The sequence below is a fragment of the Elgaria multicarinata genome, chromosome 13, assembly GCF_023053635.1.
Source record: "Elgaria multicarinata webbii isolate HBS135686 ecotype San Diego chromosome 13, rElgMul1.1.pri, whole genome shotgun sequence".
Classification (NCBI taxonomy): Eukaryota; Metazoa; Chordata; class Lepidosauria; order Squamata; family Anguidae; genus Elgaria; species Elgaria multicarinata.
The window spans coordinates 21,389,869-21,406,174 of NC_086183.1; the positions used below are offsets into that span (position 1 = coordinate 21,389,869).

General features: G+C 45.2%; 1 protein-coding gene and 1 pseudogene across 1 annotated transcript; both read right to left on the reverse strand.

The window, feature by feature from the left end:
* Positions 1–5,556: 5,556 nt before the first annotated feature.
* LOC134408340 (serine/threonine-protein kinase Sgk1-like) lies at positions 5,557–6,308 on the reverse strand (annotated as a pseudogene).
* A 468-nt stretch (positions 6,309–6,776) lies between these two features.
* Positions 6,777–15,717, reverse strand: LOC134408341 (trypsin-like). The gene is made up of 5 exons (XM_063140594.1): positions 15,657–15,717; positions 13,745–13,892; positions 12,326–12,579; positions 10,743–10,879; positions 6,777–6,929 (listed from the first exon to the last, which is right to left on the reverse strand). Exons 1-5 carry the CDS (start codon positions 15,715–15,717, stop codon positions 6,777–6,779), a joined length of 753 nt encoding a protein of 250 aa, XP_062996664.1.
* Between the last annotated feature and the right edge of the window lie 589 nt (positions 15,718–16,306).

Sequence of the window (16,306 nt, forward strand, 5' to 3'; positions counted from 1 at the left end):
CCTGCTTATCATTCTGTTTCTAAAGAATTACAGCAGGAGAGGCAAACACAGCCTTAGATTAGCTCAAGTGACAGGAAGCCAGATTCCAGCTGGACATCAGGAAAACCTGATTGGTTATTGGTTCCATTGTCATGAGCAGCATGACAATGGAACCAATAACCTAGGAAGGTTGTGGGCTCTCCCTCACTAAAGGCCTTCAAGAGGCAGCTGGACAGCCATCTGTCAAGGATGCTTTGATGTGGATTCCTGCATTGAGCAGGGGGATGGACTCGATGGCCTTAGGGGCCCTTCCAGCTCTACTATGGTTCTATGATTCTATGTAGCCCAGACACAAATATTTCTGGCACTTACAATTGATACCAAAAGGCAAGAGACATCTGGGCCCAGTAGGGGTGGATTCGTTGCCTTCTTTCAATACGCCAGGTTCTAGCCACCGAGTCGAGATGTGACATCAATTGCTTAAAATCTTCCAAATACCTATTTGTGAACATAACAGGCTGGCCCGCTTAAGAATTGACGAAAAAAGAGACAGCATCACCAAAAAGAGAGGATGGCAATTTGCATGACATTTGCACATGCTAAGTGATATTTACATCAGTGAATCCGCCTTAAAAACCATAAGCCCATCCACAGCTGTTAACACCTAAGCACAGACTTTCACACTTGGATGAGATGCACTGTATTTCTATTTAAATTAAGCTAAGGTTAATTAATTAATTAATTATTACTTCTAAATTTGAATCTGGCCACCACACCTAAAAAAAAGATATTATAGAGCTGGAAAAAGTGCAGAAAAGGGCAACTAAAATGATTAAGGGGCTGGAGCATTTCCCCTACGAGGAAAGGTTACATCAATTGGGATTGTTTAGCTTGGAGAAAAGGAGGCTAAGGGGAGACATGATAGAGGTGTACAAAATTATGCATGGTATGGAGAATGTGGATGGTGAGACATTTTTCTCCCTCTCTCAAAATACTAGAACCCGGGGTCATCCCATGAAACTGATTGATGGACAAATAAAAGGAAGTCCTTCTTCACACAGCGCATAGTTAAATTATGGAACTCACTACCACAAGATGTAGTGATGGCCACTAATCTGGATGGCTTCAAAAGGGGGTTGGATCAATTCCTGGAGGCAAAGGCTATCAATGGCTACTAGCCCTGAGGGTTGTGTGCTATCTCCAGTATTCGAGGCAATAAGCCTGTGAGCACCAGTTGCTGGGGAACATGGGTGGGAGGATGCTGATGCACCATGTCCTGCTTGTTCATCCCTGGACGATGGCTGGTTGGCCACTGTGTGAACAGAGTGCTGGACTAGATGGACCCTTGGTTTGATCCAGCAGGGCTCTTCTTATGTTCTTATCTATATCTACAAATTAGCACATGCTAATACTGCCATAACACAGTAGCATGGCTCCTGCCTTTTATATACCACTTTTATACTGCTTTCATAGTGGAATATCCTGCTTGGTGTAGATGACCCCACCCGTGTCTCTCTCTTCTTCCTTTCTTTTTTGGGGCGATTAGTAAGTGGCCACCCTTGTTCTGCTTCCCTGCAAAGAGCCTGCAGGAAGCAACTGAAAAGACACATCTCCCAGGCCAAGTGCAGAGCAAGTAGCAGAGGGAACGTGCCAGGCAAGGCAGTTCCACTGGGCGAGTTCCAACAGGTGACGAAACGGCTGGAGCTGCGAAATAGTCACCTGGTGATGAGCCTTTATGGCAGCTGGCTGCCACATTTCTCATCCACAGCTCTTCCCGTAGAAGGAGATTTCCTGTTTGCTGCAGGTCACGGACCGCGGCAAAAAAACCAACCACCCGCTGCCCTGCTCCCCACCCCCAAACCCCACATTTATCTGAAAGGGATGGCATACAATAAAATCTCCATATCCCTCGGTACTATCGCACATCTGTCTTAGGTGGGTGACATGCATTGGAGCGAGTGAAGCCTCCGCCCTGTCCTGCTGGTGGGCGTGCAATTGCAGTGCTGTCATTGCATCAACGGGAATGATAATTACGCTGTGCAAATAATGACAATTGCTCACTCAGCAGATCCCTGCTTCCTGTCCTTTCGTAGCACCTTCTGAAAGAGAGAACCTTGTTGCATGCCAGATAAGGTATCATTTAGATTGGCTGCCAGATTACTAATCGAAACCCGAAGATCTGAATACAGTAGACTGAATTCTGACCCACTTGCATTGGCTGCCTGTTCCGTTTCCAGAATGCAAGCCTTACATGGCTCAGGACCACAGTACCTGACAGAATGCCTCTCCTGACTTGAATACACCTAAACTCCACATCTGGGGCCTCCCTCCAAGTGCCACCTCCAAGGGAGGCTTGGAAGGTAGAAAAAGAGAAGAGGGCTTTGCGGTGGTGGCCCCAGACTGTGGAATGCACTCCCCAGTGAGGCCCGCCTGGTGCCATGACTGCCATCTTTTCAGCACCATGTAAAGACAATGTTCTACTCCCAGGCAATTAGTGGTATACGATGAGGCATTTATGTCTTCTGTTTTAGAACAGGTTTATTAGGAAAGGCATTCTTTATTTAAATTGTTTTTAGCTGTTTACATTGTTTTTAAATGGATACTGTTGTTTTTATACTGTTTTTATGTTTTTTTAATTTTTGTATACTTTTAATGTTCATTATTTTTAATTGTTGTAAACCGCCCAGAGAGCTTCGGCTGTGGGGCGGTATATAAATGTAATAAATAAATAAATAAATAAATAAATAAATAAATAAATAAATAAATAAATTTTAATTTTTTTCCATGTTAAAAATGTTAGATGATTTTCATTACTTTGTATTCTGTACATTTATTAATTATTGTAAACCACCCAGCGAGCTTCGGTCATGGGACAGTATAGAAATGAAATAAATAAATAATAGATGCCATCTTCCAAATTTAGATTCATTGGTTTCAGGATTTAACTTGCTCTCTCTGCATTTGATCATATATATCATATAATCACCAATTTCATTTGGATGTTTATTCAGATATATAGACTGCATCTATCTATCTATCTATATCTATCTATCTATCTATTTATCAATATGAGTGTTGATTTTTTTTAACTAATGTTGCTGTGAACTGACATTTCCCTGTTTTTTCTGTTATTATCTGCAAACATTTTTTTTTTAAAAAAATAACAACAACAGCAACATTCCATCTTGCCTGTGGGACTTATGTCCAAAAATGGCCCTTTACAGCTGCCATAATTTGAGACCTTAGACCTAGGAAACTTCAGAGCCCCCATCTTCATTTTAAATAGCAGCTCTCATTGAGGACAGGCAGCTGCTATTTGGATGGCTCAGGTAAGTGCTGCGGGCAGGTTGGGGCAGCAGCTCTGGGTTTGGGGGGGGGACTCCAATAGACTCCCAGTTGGCCTTGCACCTGGCTTCCCTGGGTGCCCATGTGCAGCTACTCAATGGGTGCCCAGGAACCTGCAACGGCCAATCCACTTTAGGTTTCCAGATCTTTCTCTGGATTCAGATCCGAAGTGGGGCGGCTCAGGCCTGTAGCACCCCAAGTCGAATCAGGGCCGATTCAGAACTTGCGAATCAGCCTCCACGGTGAAGCGGAGATCCATGCACAGCCCCACCATCAACAATAACTCTACCTTGGGCAGGTCTGTGCTATGAACGGTTGCCACAGTTTTGTCTAACCCACCTCCTGTGCCTCTAAGAACAGCTGGATGCACATACATTTAGCGGGTGAGGCTTTTCCCTAGCAAATGAAGGGGTAGAAAAAGAATCATGTGGTCAATTTGTCCTGTGCCAGGCAACTGTTAACACCACGAGAGCACGGCCACAACAACGGCATGAAAGGTGGCAACCTTTGTGATAATTGGAAGCTTAATGTAAGCTTCCAATTTCAAAACCACATCCCAGGGAACAAAGAGATTCCTTGGGAGCTTATTAGAGTTTCTACAATAAGTTCAGTGATGACAGACAATATTCCTCAACATTACCAGCCCTTCAGCACTTGAGGTGGAGCATTGGATGTGTTCTCTAAGGGTGCTTCCAGATGAAGCATTTATTGTGCAATTGTCCTGCTACTTTCACAGAATATTACAAAGGGGTTCAGATGATGGCATCTTCTGTTTGCAACCTTCCCGTGTTTTCCACCACTTCCTCCATCTTTTTTCTTGCCGGAAGAAATGTGTTGAGAAACAAAAGCTCGCCCTCTGCAGCTTCAAAATGCATTTTGACTGGTAGGGTTAGGAACCATTTTGTCTAGAAGTCTCCTGAGTCAATGGGCTTCCTCTATGCAAGGTTAGGCATTTGTGGGGAAAGGCTCTTTTGAATGGTGGCTCCCCCATTTGTGGGATGCTATGCCCAGGGAAACTTACTTGTCCCCAAATCTTAACTCATTCCCAACTTTCAGGAGAGTCGCCTTTTTATTTGCCCTATCATAGTACCTTGTACATCTTCTTTAATGCTGCTGATGTGTTTTTCCCATGCTTTAATATTTGTAGTGATATTGGATACTATTTTATATGTTTTGAATGTTTTAATTGCAAACTGCCCTGGAAATAGTGAAACTCAGGGCTTTTGTAGATGAGGCTTTTATGTTATGCTCAGCATGCCTCAGTTGCAGAAGTTTACAGGGCCTTTACACAACGTTGTCACCCTCCTGTGTTTCTCCCATTGTTTCCAACTGCTTCCCCGTATTTGTTTTTACTTTCTGAATGAGAAAAATGTGGTATTTTACTTATTTAATTTATTTACAATATTTATATACCACTGCATGTCCAAAAGATTTGTGAACAACAGATAGGATAAAAGAATGAAAACCCTATATTAAAAATTACTACTTTTAAAAGAACAGAGTTCTGATAAAACCTGAGTTCTGATAAAACCGCAGCAAGTCACTCAAGGGAAGCTTCCTGAAACAACAATGTTTTCAGGAAGCAGGCATAAGTCAAGCATAACGCCATAACTTCTGCATTCCATAGGAAGGGGGCCACCACACTGAAGGCTCTTCTACTGGTGGACTCCAATCAGACCATAGGTCCATGTGGAGCCACTAGGAACAAGCCCTCAGATGACCTCAGTGGCTGGGCAGGGAGGTAAGGGAGATTGTGAAACCAAACCAACACTACTCACTGATATAGTTGCACCATTCCATTTCCCCCCTGCTGTGTTGGGGGAGTGTCTGCCCTGCCAACAAGGACAATTGCAGCGGGGATGTTCTCTTGCCACATCTCCTTCGTTCCAAATGGCTGGAGCTCGTCAGCAAATCAGAATGGAGCGGAGCCTCCTGAGCGGCTCAAAGCAGCCTCCCAATCATCAAGGTAAGTGCCAGCAGAATAGAACAATGGGCATTCGAAGTTGCATAACGCACTTATAAGAGGAAGGGGTGGAGACGGATGCGATGGCCACGGCAAGTATTGATTTGTCTCTGTGGAGGAAGGCTTAACTTTTGAGCAGAGTGAAAGAACACAGAAAGGGGAGGGGTGCAGTGGAGGCTGGTGGCTCCAATTTCGGTGGGGTTGTGAATCCATTCCAGGTTTCAATCAGAACTCTAAAGGAGCTATCCAAGGTGCTGAACCATATCACTTCAGCATCTTGGATTCAGAGAATGCAGGTAACCCAGTGCACTGGCTATTTCAGCAGCATAAAAACGAGCTCTTGGTTCCAGGAAGCAATGTTCCCTCTGGAGATGGTAGAACAACTCTCCACCGTTGACGTAGTCTAGACGAAGTACAGTTTATTGGCAGTCTGGAAAGAAAAGTGTCGTCCCACCAGGAAAGGGTGCTTCACGTTTTTCAAGAGGACGTTGCGTTCTGACATGATGTGTTTCTCCTCCTTCTTTTTCAAGATTGCTTTTTTCTGGAGTACTTTCACTGCATAGAAACGCTCTTCTGCCTTGTGCCTTGCAAGAAGAACCTTCCAAAAACTGCCTTTTCCAATAACCTTCAGGAAATGGAAGTCTGATGGTTTAGCATGTGGGTTAGAGGATGGGCCAAGGTTGATTTGCTGGGATGGACTGGGTGGAGGAGAAGGATTGGCATTCATAAGGTCAAGCTCTTGAGGCTGAGAGATCTTCAGAATAGATTGAACTTCAGGGAGTTTGCACGCATAGGAGTTGGTGGCTATTTTTTGAATGAAGTCGTTCAGCCCCATTCTTCTCTGTTTCATAAAAGCAATGAGAATCGCCACCATCCTTCTCATCTTGGAATACGTTAGCGTCGATCCAGACACTTCAGCTTTGACCGTCATCGCAGCGATGGACAATGGCGCGTCAATGAGTAGAAACATTAACAACAACAACAACAATAATCCAAGCTGAGGAAGGAGGGATGGAGCCAATCAAGCTAAGAAGCCAGCTAGTTCAGTTAGCACGGAGAAGCGTGCAGGGCAGCGTGGGGCAAAGGCGTGCAAGCGAAGCAGGGCAACGACCAGCCTCTCTTGAGTCAGCTCGATTCTGCCCAGCATCTTGGATGGCTCCTGGCTGGTTCTGATCACAAACTGGAATGGATTTGTAGCCCCACCAAAAATGGAGCTACCAGCCTCCGTAGGTGGGGTGTTGTGGGGCCACCCTGTGCCCTGCGTATTTGGGCCATGCCAGAAGGGGTGGGGGAGGAAAAGAGTAGCTTACCCTAAAGAGGACGCATGAGCTGAAGCAGAGAAATGGGAAATCAGGGGTGGGTGGGCTCCTGGTCGAAATGCTGCAGCATATGACAGCCAAAAGGCAATTGACACAAGGATATACTTCCGCAAATCTTTATTTTGCGTTTGAGGTGGGAGGAGGAGGCCAGATTGTATTCCACAGAGATGCTAAGCGGAAGCCATCGTCTGCTGCAGCCAGCTGACGTAGTTGCAGACCCTGACGAAGACACTGGGACTTTTCACCTGGGAGCATTCGTCAAACCCCCAGGAAGTGATGCCCTGCAGTTCGTGATTACAGACAAGCGGTGAGCCTGGATCTCCCTGCGGAAACATTACAAGAACACCATCATGGAGTAACCAGACCCATAAGATTCTTTTCCTGTCTGAAGAAAAGCATTTGAGGGCAGGAGTTGTGGGTTTTTCTTTTTAGCCGGTGTTATATACCCTCGGGTTGCAGCATTCCCCCACACCCTGGAAAGGCTATTATGCCATTTCTACTAGGGTGACCAACTGTCAGGATTTCCCCGGATTTGTCCTGGTTTTTGTTCTTTCCATGGTGTCAGGGGGGATTTTCTATAATTTTCAATAATGTCCTGGAATGACACACCTTCCCCTTTAAGGCTGCCATTAGCATGGCAGGAGGGAATGACATGCTTTCTTGAGGCACATCATTCCCCCACCCCGAGCTCCAATTGAGGTCTTAAAGGGGAAAGTGGGTCATTCGTGGACATTATAGAAAAGGCCCCAATTGGAGTGGATGGTGGTGGTACAGAATGAAATCCTTTCTCCTCCTCCACTCCAATCGGGTTCTTTAAGGTGGCCGGGGAATAACGTACTTTCTGCAGGACTCAGAAAGCTGCTTCCCCACACACACACTAGGTGTCCTCTTTTTTGGTTTCCCAAATATGGTCACCCTAATTTCTACTCAAAAGTAAATCTCAATAGACTTACTCCCAAGTGTGAGATTGCAGTCTCAGCATGACTTGAACACATCCCAGATCTTTTAGATCCCTCCTAATTTTCATTCCAAGGCAATGAGCACAAAATGCTGGTAAGCAAAGAAAAAAAAACATGAAAAAATAAGAAGATATTACCTGAGCCATAAAACACAATGGCCCAGTTCGCACAATTGCAAGGTGGTTAATAAGCCACACTGCATTCTTAACCACCCTGTGCATGCTGGCTGCATAATTACCCTCTACAACACATCTGGTCATGCCATGTGAACCTGGCCAGGATGGCTTGTTGCTGGGGGTAACACAAACCACCCAGAACCCTACAAGAGCCCATGGATTCTGGGTGGCTTATTACCCATGGCTTATTTCCCCAGCCGCAATTCTGTGAACTGTGTCACTGTATAAAGGAAGAAGTTGGAAATGGCTACCATTAGCAGAGAGAGAGAGTAAGGTGGCCATCTTTTTTTCTTGCATGAGAGAAAGAGCTTCCCTTGATGAATTTCTGTCTGCCATGCAACAGTTAAAGGCAGCCCTGCACTAGTGTTCTGGTGCTGAAGTCAGTGATAGTTTGGGGATGTGTGGGGAGAGAAGCATGAAATGGAACAAAGCACACAGCAAACTTAGCGTCAGTGCCAATGGCACTCCCAGGAACCCAAGTATCCGGCAGGTGCCATTTTTCCTCCTAGCAGTCCCTAAAGCAAGTGCCATAAAAACAGCTCTCCATCTGATTGGCTACATGACATGTGGTGCCATCAGGAAGCCAATCAGAGCGAGGGCAACACTTCCTGCCCTAATTCTAGTGACTGCTGGGTATTTTAAAAAAATGGCTTTGCCAACCGTAGAGACAGCCATGGCCAGAACCAGGAAAGCAGCATTGGAAAATGTGAGCTGAGGGGTTAACTTTTTTCACTGGAAAAAAATCTTAAAAGAGCTTTTGGCTTAGCCCTAGCAGACAGAGTGCTGAGGGGATTAGGGTGACCATATGGAAAGGAGGACAGGGCTCCCGTATCCAGGGCCAGCGCTGCCATAGAGGCAGCTCAGGCGGCGGCCTAGAGCACCAAAGTAAGGGGGTGCCAAACAGCGCACCCGGAAGCCGCTAAGAGAGCTGCTTCTGGGCGTGTGGTTCCAAAGCCGCCCCCCAACCCCAGTGTCCTGGCTTTGAAGCCAGGAGTGGCTTCTGACCGGGTGCTGTCTTCGAAGCCAGGACGCTGGGGAGGGGGGCGGCTTTGGAACAGCGTGCCCGGCTAGAAGCCGCTCACTTGCCTAGGGCGCAAAATAGTCTGGCACCGGCCCTGCCCATATCTTTAACAGTTGTGTAGAAAAGGAAATTTCAGCAGGTGTCATTTGTATGCATGCAGCACCTGGTGAATATGAAGATATGAAGATATGAACAGCCCTGCTGGATCAGGCCAAGGGTCCATCTAGCCCAGCAGTCTGTTCACACAGTGGTCAACCAGCTATCTGGTAAAGAGGTCCGGGCTCCTGCAGCTTTAACTGTTGTGATGAAGAGAGAATTTCACCAGGTGCTGCATGCATACAAATGACGCCTGCTGAAATTCCCTTTTCTATACAACTGTTAAAGAGGGCAGAGCACCTGCAGCTTTAACTGTTGTGATGAAGAGGAAATTTCACCAGGTTCTTCATATAAATGACACCGGCTGAAATTTCCTTTTCAATACAACTGTTAAAGATACAGGAGCCCTGTCCCCCTTTTCATATGGTCACCCTAGAAAAGGGGATTTCAGCAGGTGTCATTTGTATATATGGAGAACCTGGTGAAATTTCCTCTTCATCACAACAGTTAAAGCTGCAGGTGTCCTGTTCTCTTTTAAATCTGGTCACTCTAGTATAGCTCCTGCAGCTTTAACAGTGGTGATGAAGAGGGAATTGCACCAGGTTCTCCATATATACAAATGACACCTGCTGAAATTTCCCTTTTCTGTGCAACTGTTAAAGATACAGGAGCCCTGTCCTCCTTTTCATATGGTCACCCTAGCCATGGTGAATAGCAGGAAGTGATCACTAGGTGGCAATGCAATCGCTGGTTTAGCCCAAGTCCCAACATTTCAGACTAGCATTCTTGAAACCAATCTCCTCTTCCACTTCTCCCATCAAAATGGGATTGTTTAGCTAGAATGTTGAAACCTCTTTCATTCAGCCATTTAAGGTACTGTGTAGTTTGGCCCTGAGACCCAGGAGAACTGTCAGTCAGAGCAGACAATACTAGCTTGGATGGGCAAATAATCCGACCTACACTAAGGCCTCAGCTAGACCAGGGGGTTGAATCGTGACGATCTCGTGATTTTATGATCGCAAGATCATCACACTGGTCTACACGCGGCACGCGACATCACAACCGCCATTTTTTTAAAGAAGTAGGAGCACATGAGCGCTCATGTGCAGAAGGTAAGTCTTTTTTTAAAAAATAATAATTCGGGATCAGCCTGAGACTGCGGAAAAAGCGGGCTCAAAGACGAGGGCGAGATCCCAGGGCAAGCGAGGGATCAAGGAGGGATGATCCCTCCCTTGCCCTGGGATCTCACCCTTCCCTTTGCGGGATCCCCTGTGAATGCACAGGAACAATCCTGGGGATCGCCCCTGAATATCGCCCTGTCTAGGTATGGCCTAAGACTGCTTCTTATCTTTTCATGTTCCATTGTTTCAATCTCTCCCTCTAAAAGCAAACTCAGGTGGTGGGTGCCTACAGGACAGGGGGGAAAAGAGGGCCACTGAGAATAAGAAGGAGGTAGTATACTCAGGAGAACCTCAGTCTTTGTAGAAGAACAAAAGAATCCACCTTTATTTGTAACTTAAAGTGACAACTCTCCTCCCTGTCCCACAAAACAACCCAATGCGGACAGAGCATGGCCAATGGCCTCTAGAATCCATGGGAAGTTGAGTTTTGCTTGGAAAATTAAACTAAGAAACTCGGGAGGGGGCGTGGAATGGCTTGCTTGAGCCCGATTTCCTGGAGGAAGATGTGGCTGGCTGGAACCTTGAACAGGAGTTAAGCTTTGAGAAATACACGGCAACATTTTCGACACTCTCTACTGCCAGCTATTGGCCATGTGCACAAATCTCTACTACTACTAATAATAATAATCTGGCAAGAGGTACATTGTGTTTTCTCATTTTGGCTGGAGAGGGTGGCAGGAATAGCTGATTAGGTTCACCTTACCTGGCAGGAATCGGCGCCGCCTTGCTTCACAGTGGCGCATAACATGTGCCTCGGTTGGATGGTGGGATAGTCGCTCAGGCATTCCTGATCAGGCAGGGTGGTGATGTTTCCACAGTACAGGACATCTGGCGGGTACTCTAATAGGAACGAAGCGAGGGAGGAAAGCTTGAAGAAGACGGCTTTTAAAAGACTGCTCAGGTTTGTAAAACGCTACGAGAAATCCGGGGCTAGATCTACACTGCTGCTTTATAGTGGTACTGAAGTGCACTGATAACTGTTGGGGCATATTCCAGATTCCGCTTTCATAGTGTTATTTCCTGCTTTTCATTCCAAATAATGCAAAAATACCGCAACAATTACCATGGTGTGTCCTATGAGGTATAAATGCCCAAGGAGGCTATGGCATGACCACGATGGGACTGTAATGTTGTTTTAAGCTTCCACATTTCATGTTTTGTGCTGCAGCTTGTGGTTTTAATTTTTGTGAACCGCCCAGAAAGCTTTGGCTATTGGGCAGTATACAAATGAAATGAATGAATGAATAGCTAATAAAATTAATTTTAAACAAAACGTGATCCAGATCTTGGGGGAACCTTTGGATGAGATGTATTCAGTGTCTTTCTTCTTGCCACTGTTGCATTTATTTGTCCTAGTGGATACCTTACGTATTAATTATTATTATTATTATTATTATTATTATTATTATTATTATTATTAGCATTAGCATTTATATACCGGTTTACAAAACTGTAGCTGGATCACCTTCCATCCCTGTCTAGAGTGAATCCGCCCAGCTCCTTAATTATTGCCAGAGCAGGGTGCTAAGGATGGGAGCACAGGAAGCTATTCTATACCTGGTCAGGCTCTTTGTTCATCTTGCTTCATAGCATCACCCAGTCGAATTTTAGGATGTCTGTCTGGCTGTTATTTTAATAATGTATTAGTTTTTATATGTTTTATTTATTTATTTATTTATTTATTTTATTTATTTATTACATTTTTATACGGCCCAATCGCCGAAGCTCTCTGGGCGGTTCACAAAAATTAAATTAATGTTTTAATCAGTTTTAAGTATTTTATAGTATTTTGTATTCTATGTTTTTCCCCACCTTGATCCAGAGGGAGAGGCGGGTAATATATAAATTATTATTATTATTATTATTATTATTATTATTATTATCTGTGTGACTAAGCAGCCATTCTTCTGGTTTCTTTCCATCACCTCCTACTTAAGCCTTTTGACAAGATATACCATTGAACCAGGCACATTCGGCATGCAAAGTGTGCATGTCCTGTAACTGAGCTAAAGTCCCATCTCAGGATAAAATGTAGTTGTTGTTTTGTTCCTTTTAATGGAAAGGTTGCCAACTTTTCAATCAGGTTCTGTTGCTATGTCTTTTAACATCAGCATCACCTGCACATCAAGCTATGGTTAAATGACATGGCAATAGAGGCCAGTTGAAAAGTTGGCAGCACCATTTGATCAGTTTTCAAGCATCCACATTGCAGCCCATCCCTGATTCCTTCCTTTTCTCTCTGTCATCTGCACTCCCATTTCCTTCTTGGGGTATCAGCCTCCCTACCTTTTTGCATAATGGTGGTGCCCCAGCCAGCAAGCACACAGTAGCTGCCCGGAGGGACACAGTTTGTTGGCAAGGTGAGTGGCTGGACATTCTTGTTGATGAAGACTGGGGTAAGGAGTTTGACCAACATGATGTCATTATCCTTGGTGTTGCTGTCGTAAAAGGGGTGCCGGATGAGCTTGGTTGTGATCTTGAACTGCTCGGTGAATTCTATGTGCCACAGACTATGTTCTCCGAGCCTCGCAAAGAGGATGCTGAAGTGCAAGGAACAGAAGAACATAAAGGGAAAAGGCACACCCAGCGGTGCAGTGGTAAAAGTTGAAGTGCAGGAACATATCATGGCACACACACCCTAGCCATGCCCCCCAAGAGAATCCATAGCCATGCCCCCCAGGGGAAGCCAAAGTCCCACACCCCAGGGAATCCATAGCCACACCCCCAGGAAAATCCATAGCCATGCCCCCAGAGGGTATAGATAGATAGCATATATATATATACACACACACACACACACACACACACACACGAATCTACATTCTAGTTAAAAACTCCATCATAAAACACAGTCAACCAAAACCAGAAAAACCACTGACAAAAATCTTATAATCAACTTTATGGGGCATGACTACAATCCTATTCATAAGGACAGCACGGTAGTGCTGAATTCTGACTGCATGGGTTGAACTTGTAAAACAAGAGCTTTATCTAAAGATCAAACAGCTGAAACGCAGCCCTTAGTGTTTAATTAGAAATTCAAACCATCTTGCATAGAAGTGTGAGCATGTAAACTGATGGTGTGAAGTAGGAACTCCATCAAAGAAAAGCAAAGGAGTTGTCAGTCTGTTTGAAAATTTTCCTCATTCTCTGGACTTCCCCTATGTTAATCCATCACAAACAGTTGTAAAACTTGAAAGCCTCATTATCATGTTATTCACTTGCTTGAGTAAAAGGGGTCTGTCAATTGCCCTGGTGCTCCAGCAGATGAGATAATTGCTCATGTTCTCAAAAAATGCCCTGGAGCTACACTTCCCCACATTCCTCCTCCACTAAACCACTGGACACACCTAAAGATTAAGAACAGCAAGGTTGCTCAGGCCATGTCCTTGCCACATGCAATTCAAACATATCTGTTCCCTTTAAGGCTGAAAGACCAAAGAGTTCTGCAAGTTTCAAGCAAAAGTGAATTGTGCACAGCACTGACTGGCTAGTGACTCATAACATCACAAAGAAACTCCAAAAAAAAAAAGCAAATGCTGGGCAACCACCAAATGATTAGTGGTTGTGGGGAAAGGGATGGGGCCAGAGCTATATGGGAAATCCCAGGGAGCGGGATGGGAAACCCTGGAAGGCTGGATTTGGTTCTGCACCCCTGTCCTAAGTGGATACACCCCCTGCACCCCACCCCACAGGCACACATACCGACCAGTGTAGCATTGGGCAGACGTGACCAGCCACTGTTTGTGGATCAGGGTGCCCGTGCAGTGGAACTTCCAGCCATCAAAGAGTGCTACCGTCCAGGGCTGGGAGTGTTCGACGCATTGGAAGCCCCTGCGCATTTGCGCAGCCACTGTCAAGGGAAAGGCCAGGTGTTAGCTGCAGCAAAGGGTCAGAGGAAATTAGGAAGCACTCTTCCTGACACTGCCGCCAGGCATGGGCACATTTCCCCACAACTGGAAGAGAGGCACCGAGAGACAGGGGTGCCCACAGTCAGGCCTGGTGTCAGGGGTTGGCATGGCCACACACTAGTTAAGGGCCCCACTGCCAAAATGCCCAGAGCATCCTTTCCCCAATCTGGTGCCCTGCGGATGTTTTCGGCTAGAACTCCCAGCATTCCTGGCCATAGGCCATACTGGCTGGGGCAGATGGGAGTTGACGTCCGAAACATCTGGTGGGCACCAGGGTGGGAGAGCACTGCCTAAGAGCACCTCTGACCTCTGCTCCTTATCCTGTCTGCTGTTCCTTCCGCTTCACCTGCCCTCTCTCAAAGAGCGGAGTGTGAACAGGGGTAGCAGGCACCTCAATGTGCCTTGTCCTCTCTCTAGGATGGAGTGGCCACTTATGCACTGCCGAACAAGAGAAAATGCAGAGTTGAAACAGAGGGTGCTGTTTGCATAAACATTGGCACGTGTTAATATACAGGTATAGATGCAAAATGCCCAGAGTATTTTGTATTAGGCGGGATATGATAATCAGATAATATGACTGGAATGATAACCAGAGCACATTACAACATTTTGTTGCAGCACACACTTATACAAGGCTCTACTCTTTCTCCTGCTCTTTCTGCATTCCATCCTTGGGTCTCAATAACCATTTGTCTCCCTTGCATGGAAAGGTATAATTTTATTTATTTATTTATTACATTTTTATACCGCCCAATAGCCGAAGCTCTCTGGGAGGTTCACAAAAATTAAAACCATGAAAAGCATAATAAAACAAACCACAGTCTAAAAACACAAATACAAAATGCAGTATAAAAAGCACAACCAGGATAAAACCACACAGCAGAGACTGATATAGATTAAAATACGGAATTAAAACAGCAAAGTTTAAATTTGAGTTAAATTAGGTGTTAAAATACTGAGAAAATAAACAGGTCTTCAGCTGGCGAAAGAAAGAATACAGTGTAGGCACCAGGCGTACCTCTCTGGGGAGCACATTCCACAGCTGGGGTGCCACAGTGGAGAAAGTCCTCTTCCTAGTAGCCACCTGCCTCACTTCCATTGGCAGGGGCTCATGGAGAAGGACCCCTGTGGATGATCTTAAGGTCCGGGTAGGTACATATGGGAGGAAGCATTCCTTCAAATAACCTAGCCCCAAGCCGTTTAGGACTTTGAATGTTAGTACCAGCACTTTGAATCGGGCCCGGACCTGGACTGGCAGCTAATGAAGTTGTAGAAGGACTGGTGTGATGTGATTTCGCTGGCCAGTCCCTGTTAGTAAACGGGCTGCCCTGTTTTGTACCAGCTGAAGTTTTTGGACTGTTTTCAAAGGCAGCCCCACATATAACGCATTGCAGTAATCCAAACCGAGAGGTTATCAGAGCATGGATAACTGTAGCTAGGCTATCTCTGTCCAGGTAAGGGCACAGTTGGTATATCAGCTTGGTATGTGCCTTGAGTGACAGTTCTGGATCCAAGAACACCCCCAAACTCCTCTTCCTCCTCTTCCTCCCACCTTTGTAAGGTTGTGTTACATTTGTCACCTTATTTCAGGCATTTTTTCCGACAATGGGCTTGCTCTTATCACTCTCTACCTGGAGGAACCTAACCCTACACACCTGCCTGTTCTCCAGCCCTAACCTCCACATACCACTGACCAGTGAGCTTACCTGCAAAGATCAGAAGCACAGCAATTGCTAGAAGTTCTATGCCTGCCATGAGAATGGTCATCAACAGAAGATTGAAGGGTCAACAGTTTCTGGAAATTTTCTGAAGAATTGAAAAGAGAACGGTCATTGGCAACCTGACCGTGAGACTCAACACTATTATTATTATTATTATTATTATTATTATTATTATTATTATTTATATAGCACCATCAATGTACATGGTGCTGTACAGAGTAAAACAATAAATAGCAAGACCCTGCCGCATAGGCTTACATTCTAATAAAATCATAATAAAACAATAAGGAGGGGAAGAGAATGCACCAAACAGGCAGTATAAAAGTCAGAACAAAATCAAGTTTTAAAAGCTTTAGGAAAAAGAAAAGTTTTTAGCTGAGCTTTAAAAGCTGCGATTGAACTTGTAGTTCGCAAATGTTCTGGAAGAGCGTTCCAGGCGTAAGGGGCAGCGGAAGAAAATGGACGAAGCCGAGCAAAAGAAGTAGAGACCCTTGGGCAGGTGAGAAACATGGCATCAGAGGAGTGAAGAGCATGAGCGGGGCAATAGTGTGAGATGAGAGAGGAAAGATAGGAAGGAGCTAGACAGTGAAAAGCTTTGTAGGTCAACAGGAGAAGTTTATATTGGATTCTGAAGT

Bases quoted from the DNA above. Each gene is read 5' to 3' on its own strand.
- LOC134408341 (XM_063140594.1), bottom strand. From the start codon at position 15,717: ATGACCATTCTCATGGCAGGCATAGAACTTCTAGCAATTGCTGTGCTT. The intron at 13,893-15,656 runs GTAAGCTCACTG...TTCCCTTGACAG, and splicing joins TGTGCTTCTGATCTTTGCAG to TGGCTGCGCAAATGCGCAGG. The intron at 12,580-13,744 runs GTATGTGTGCCT...CTTGCACTTCAG, and splicing joins GCCCAATGCTACACTGGTCG to CATCCTCTTTGCGAGGCTCG.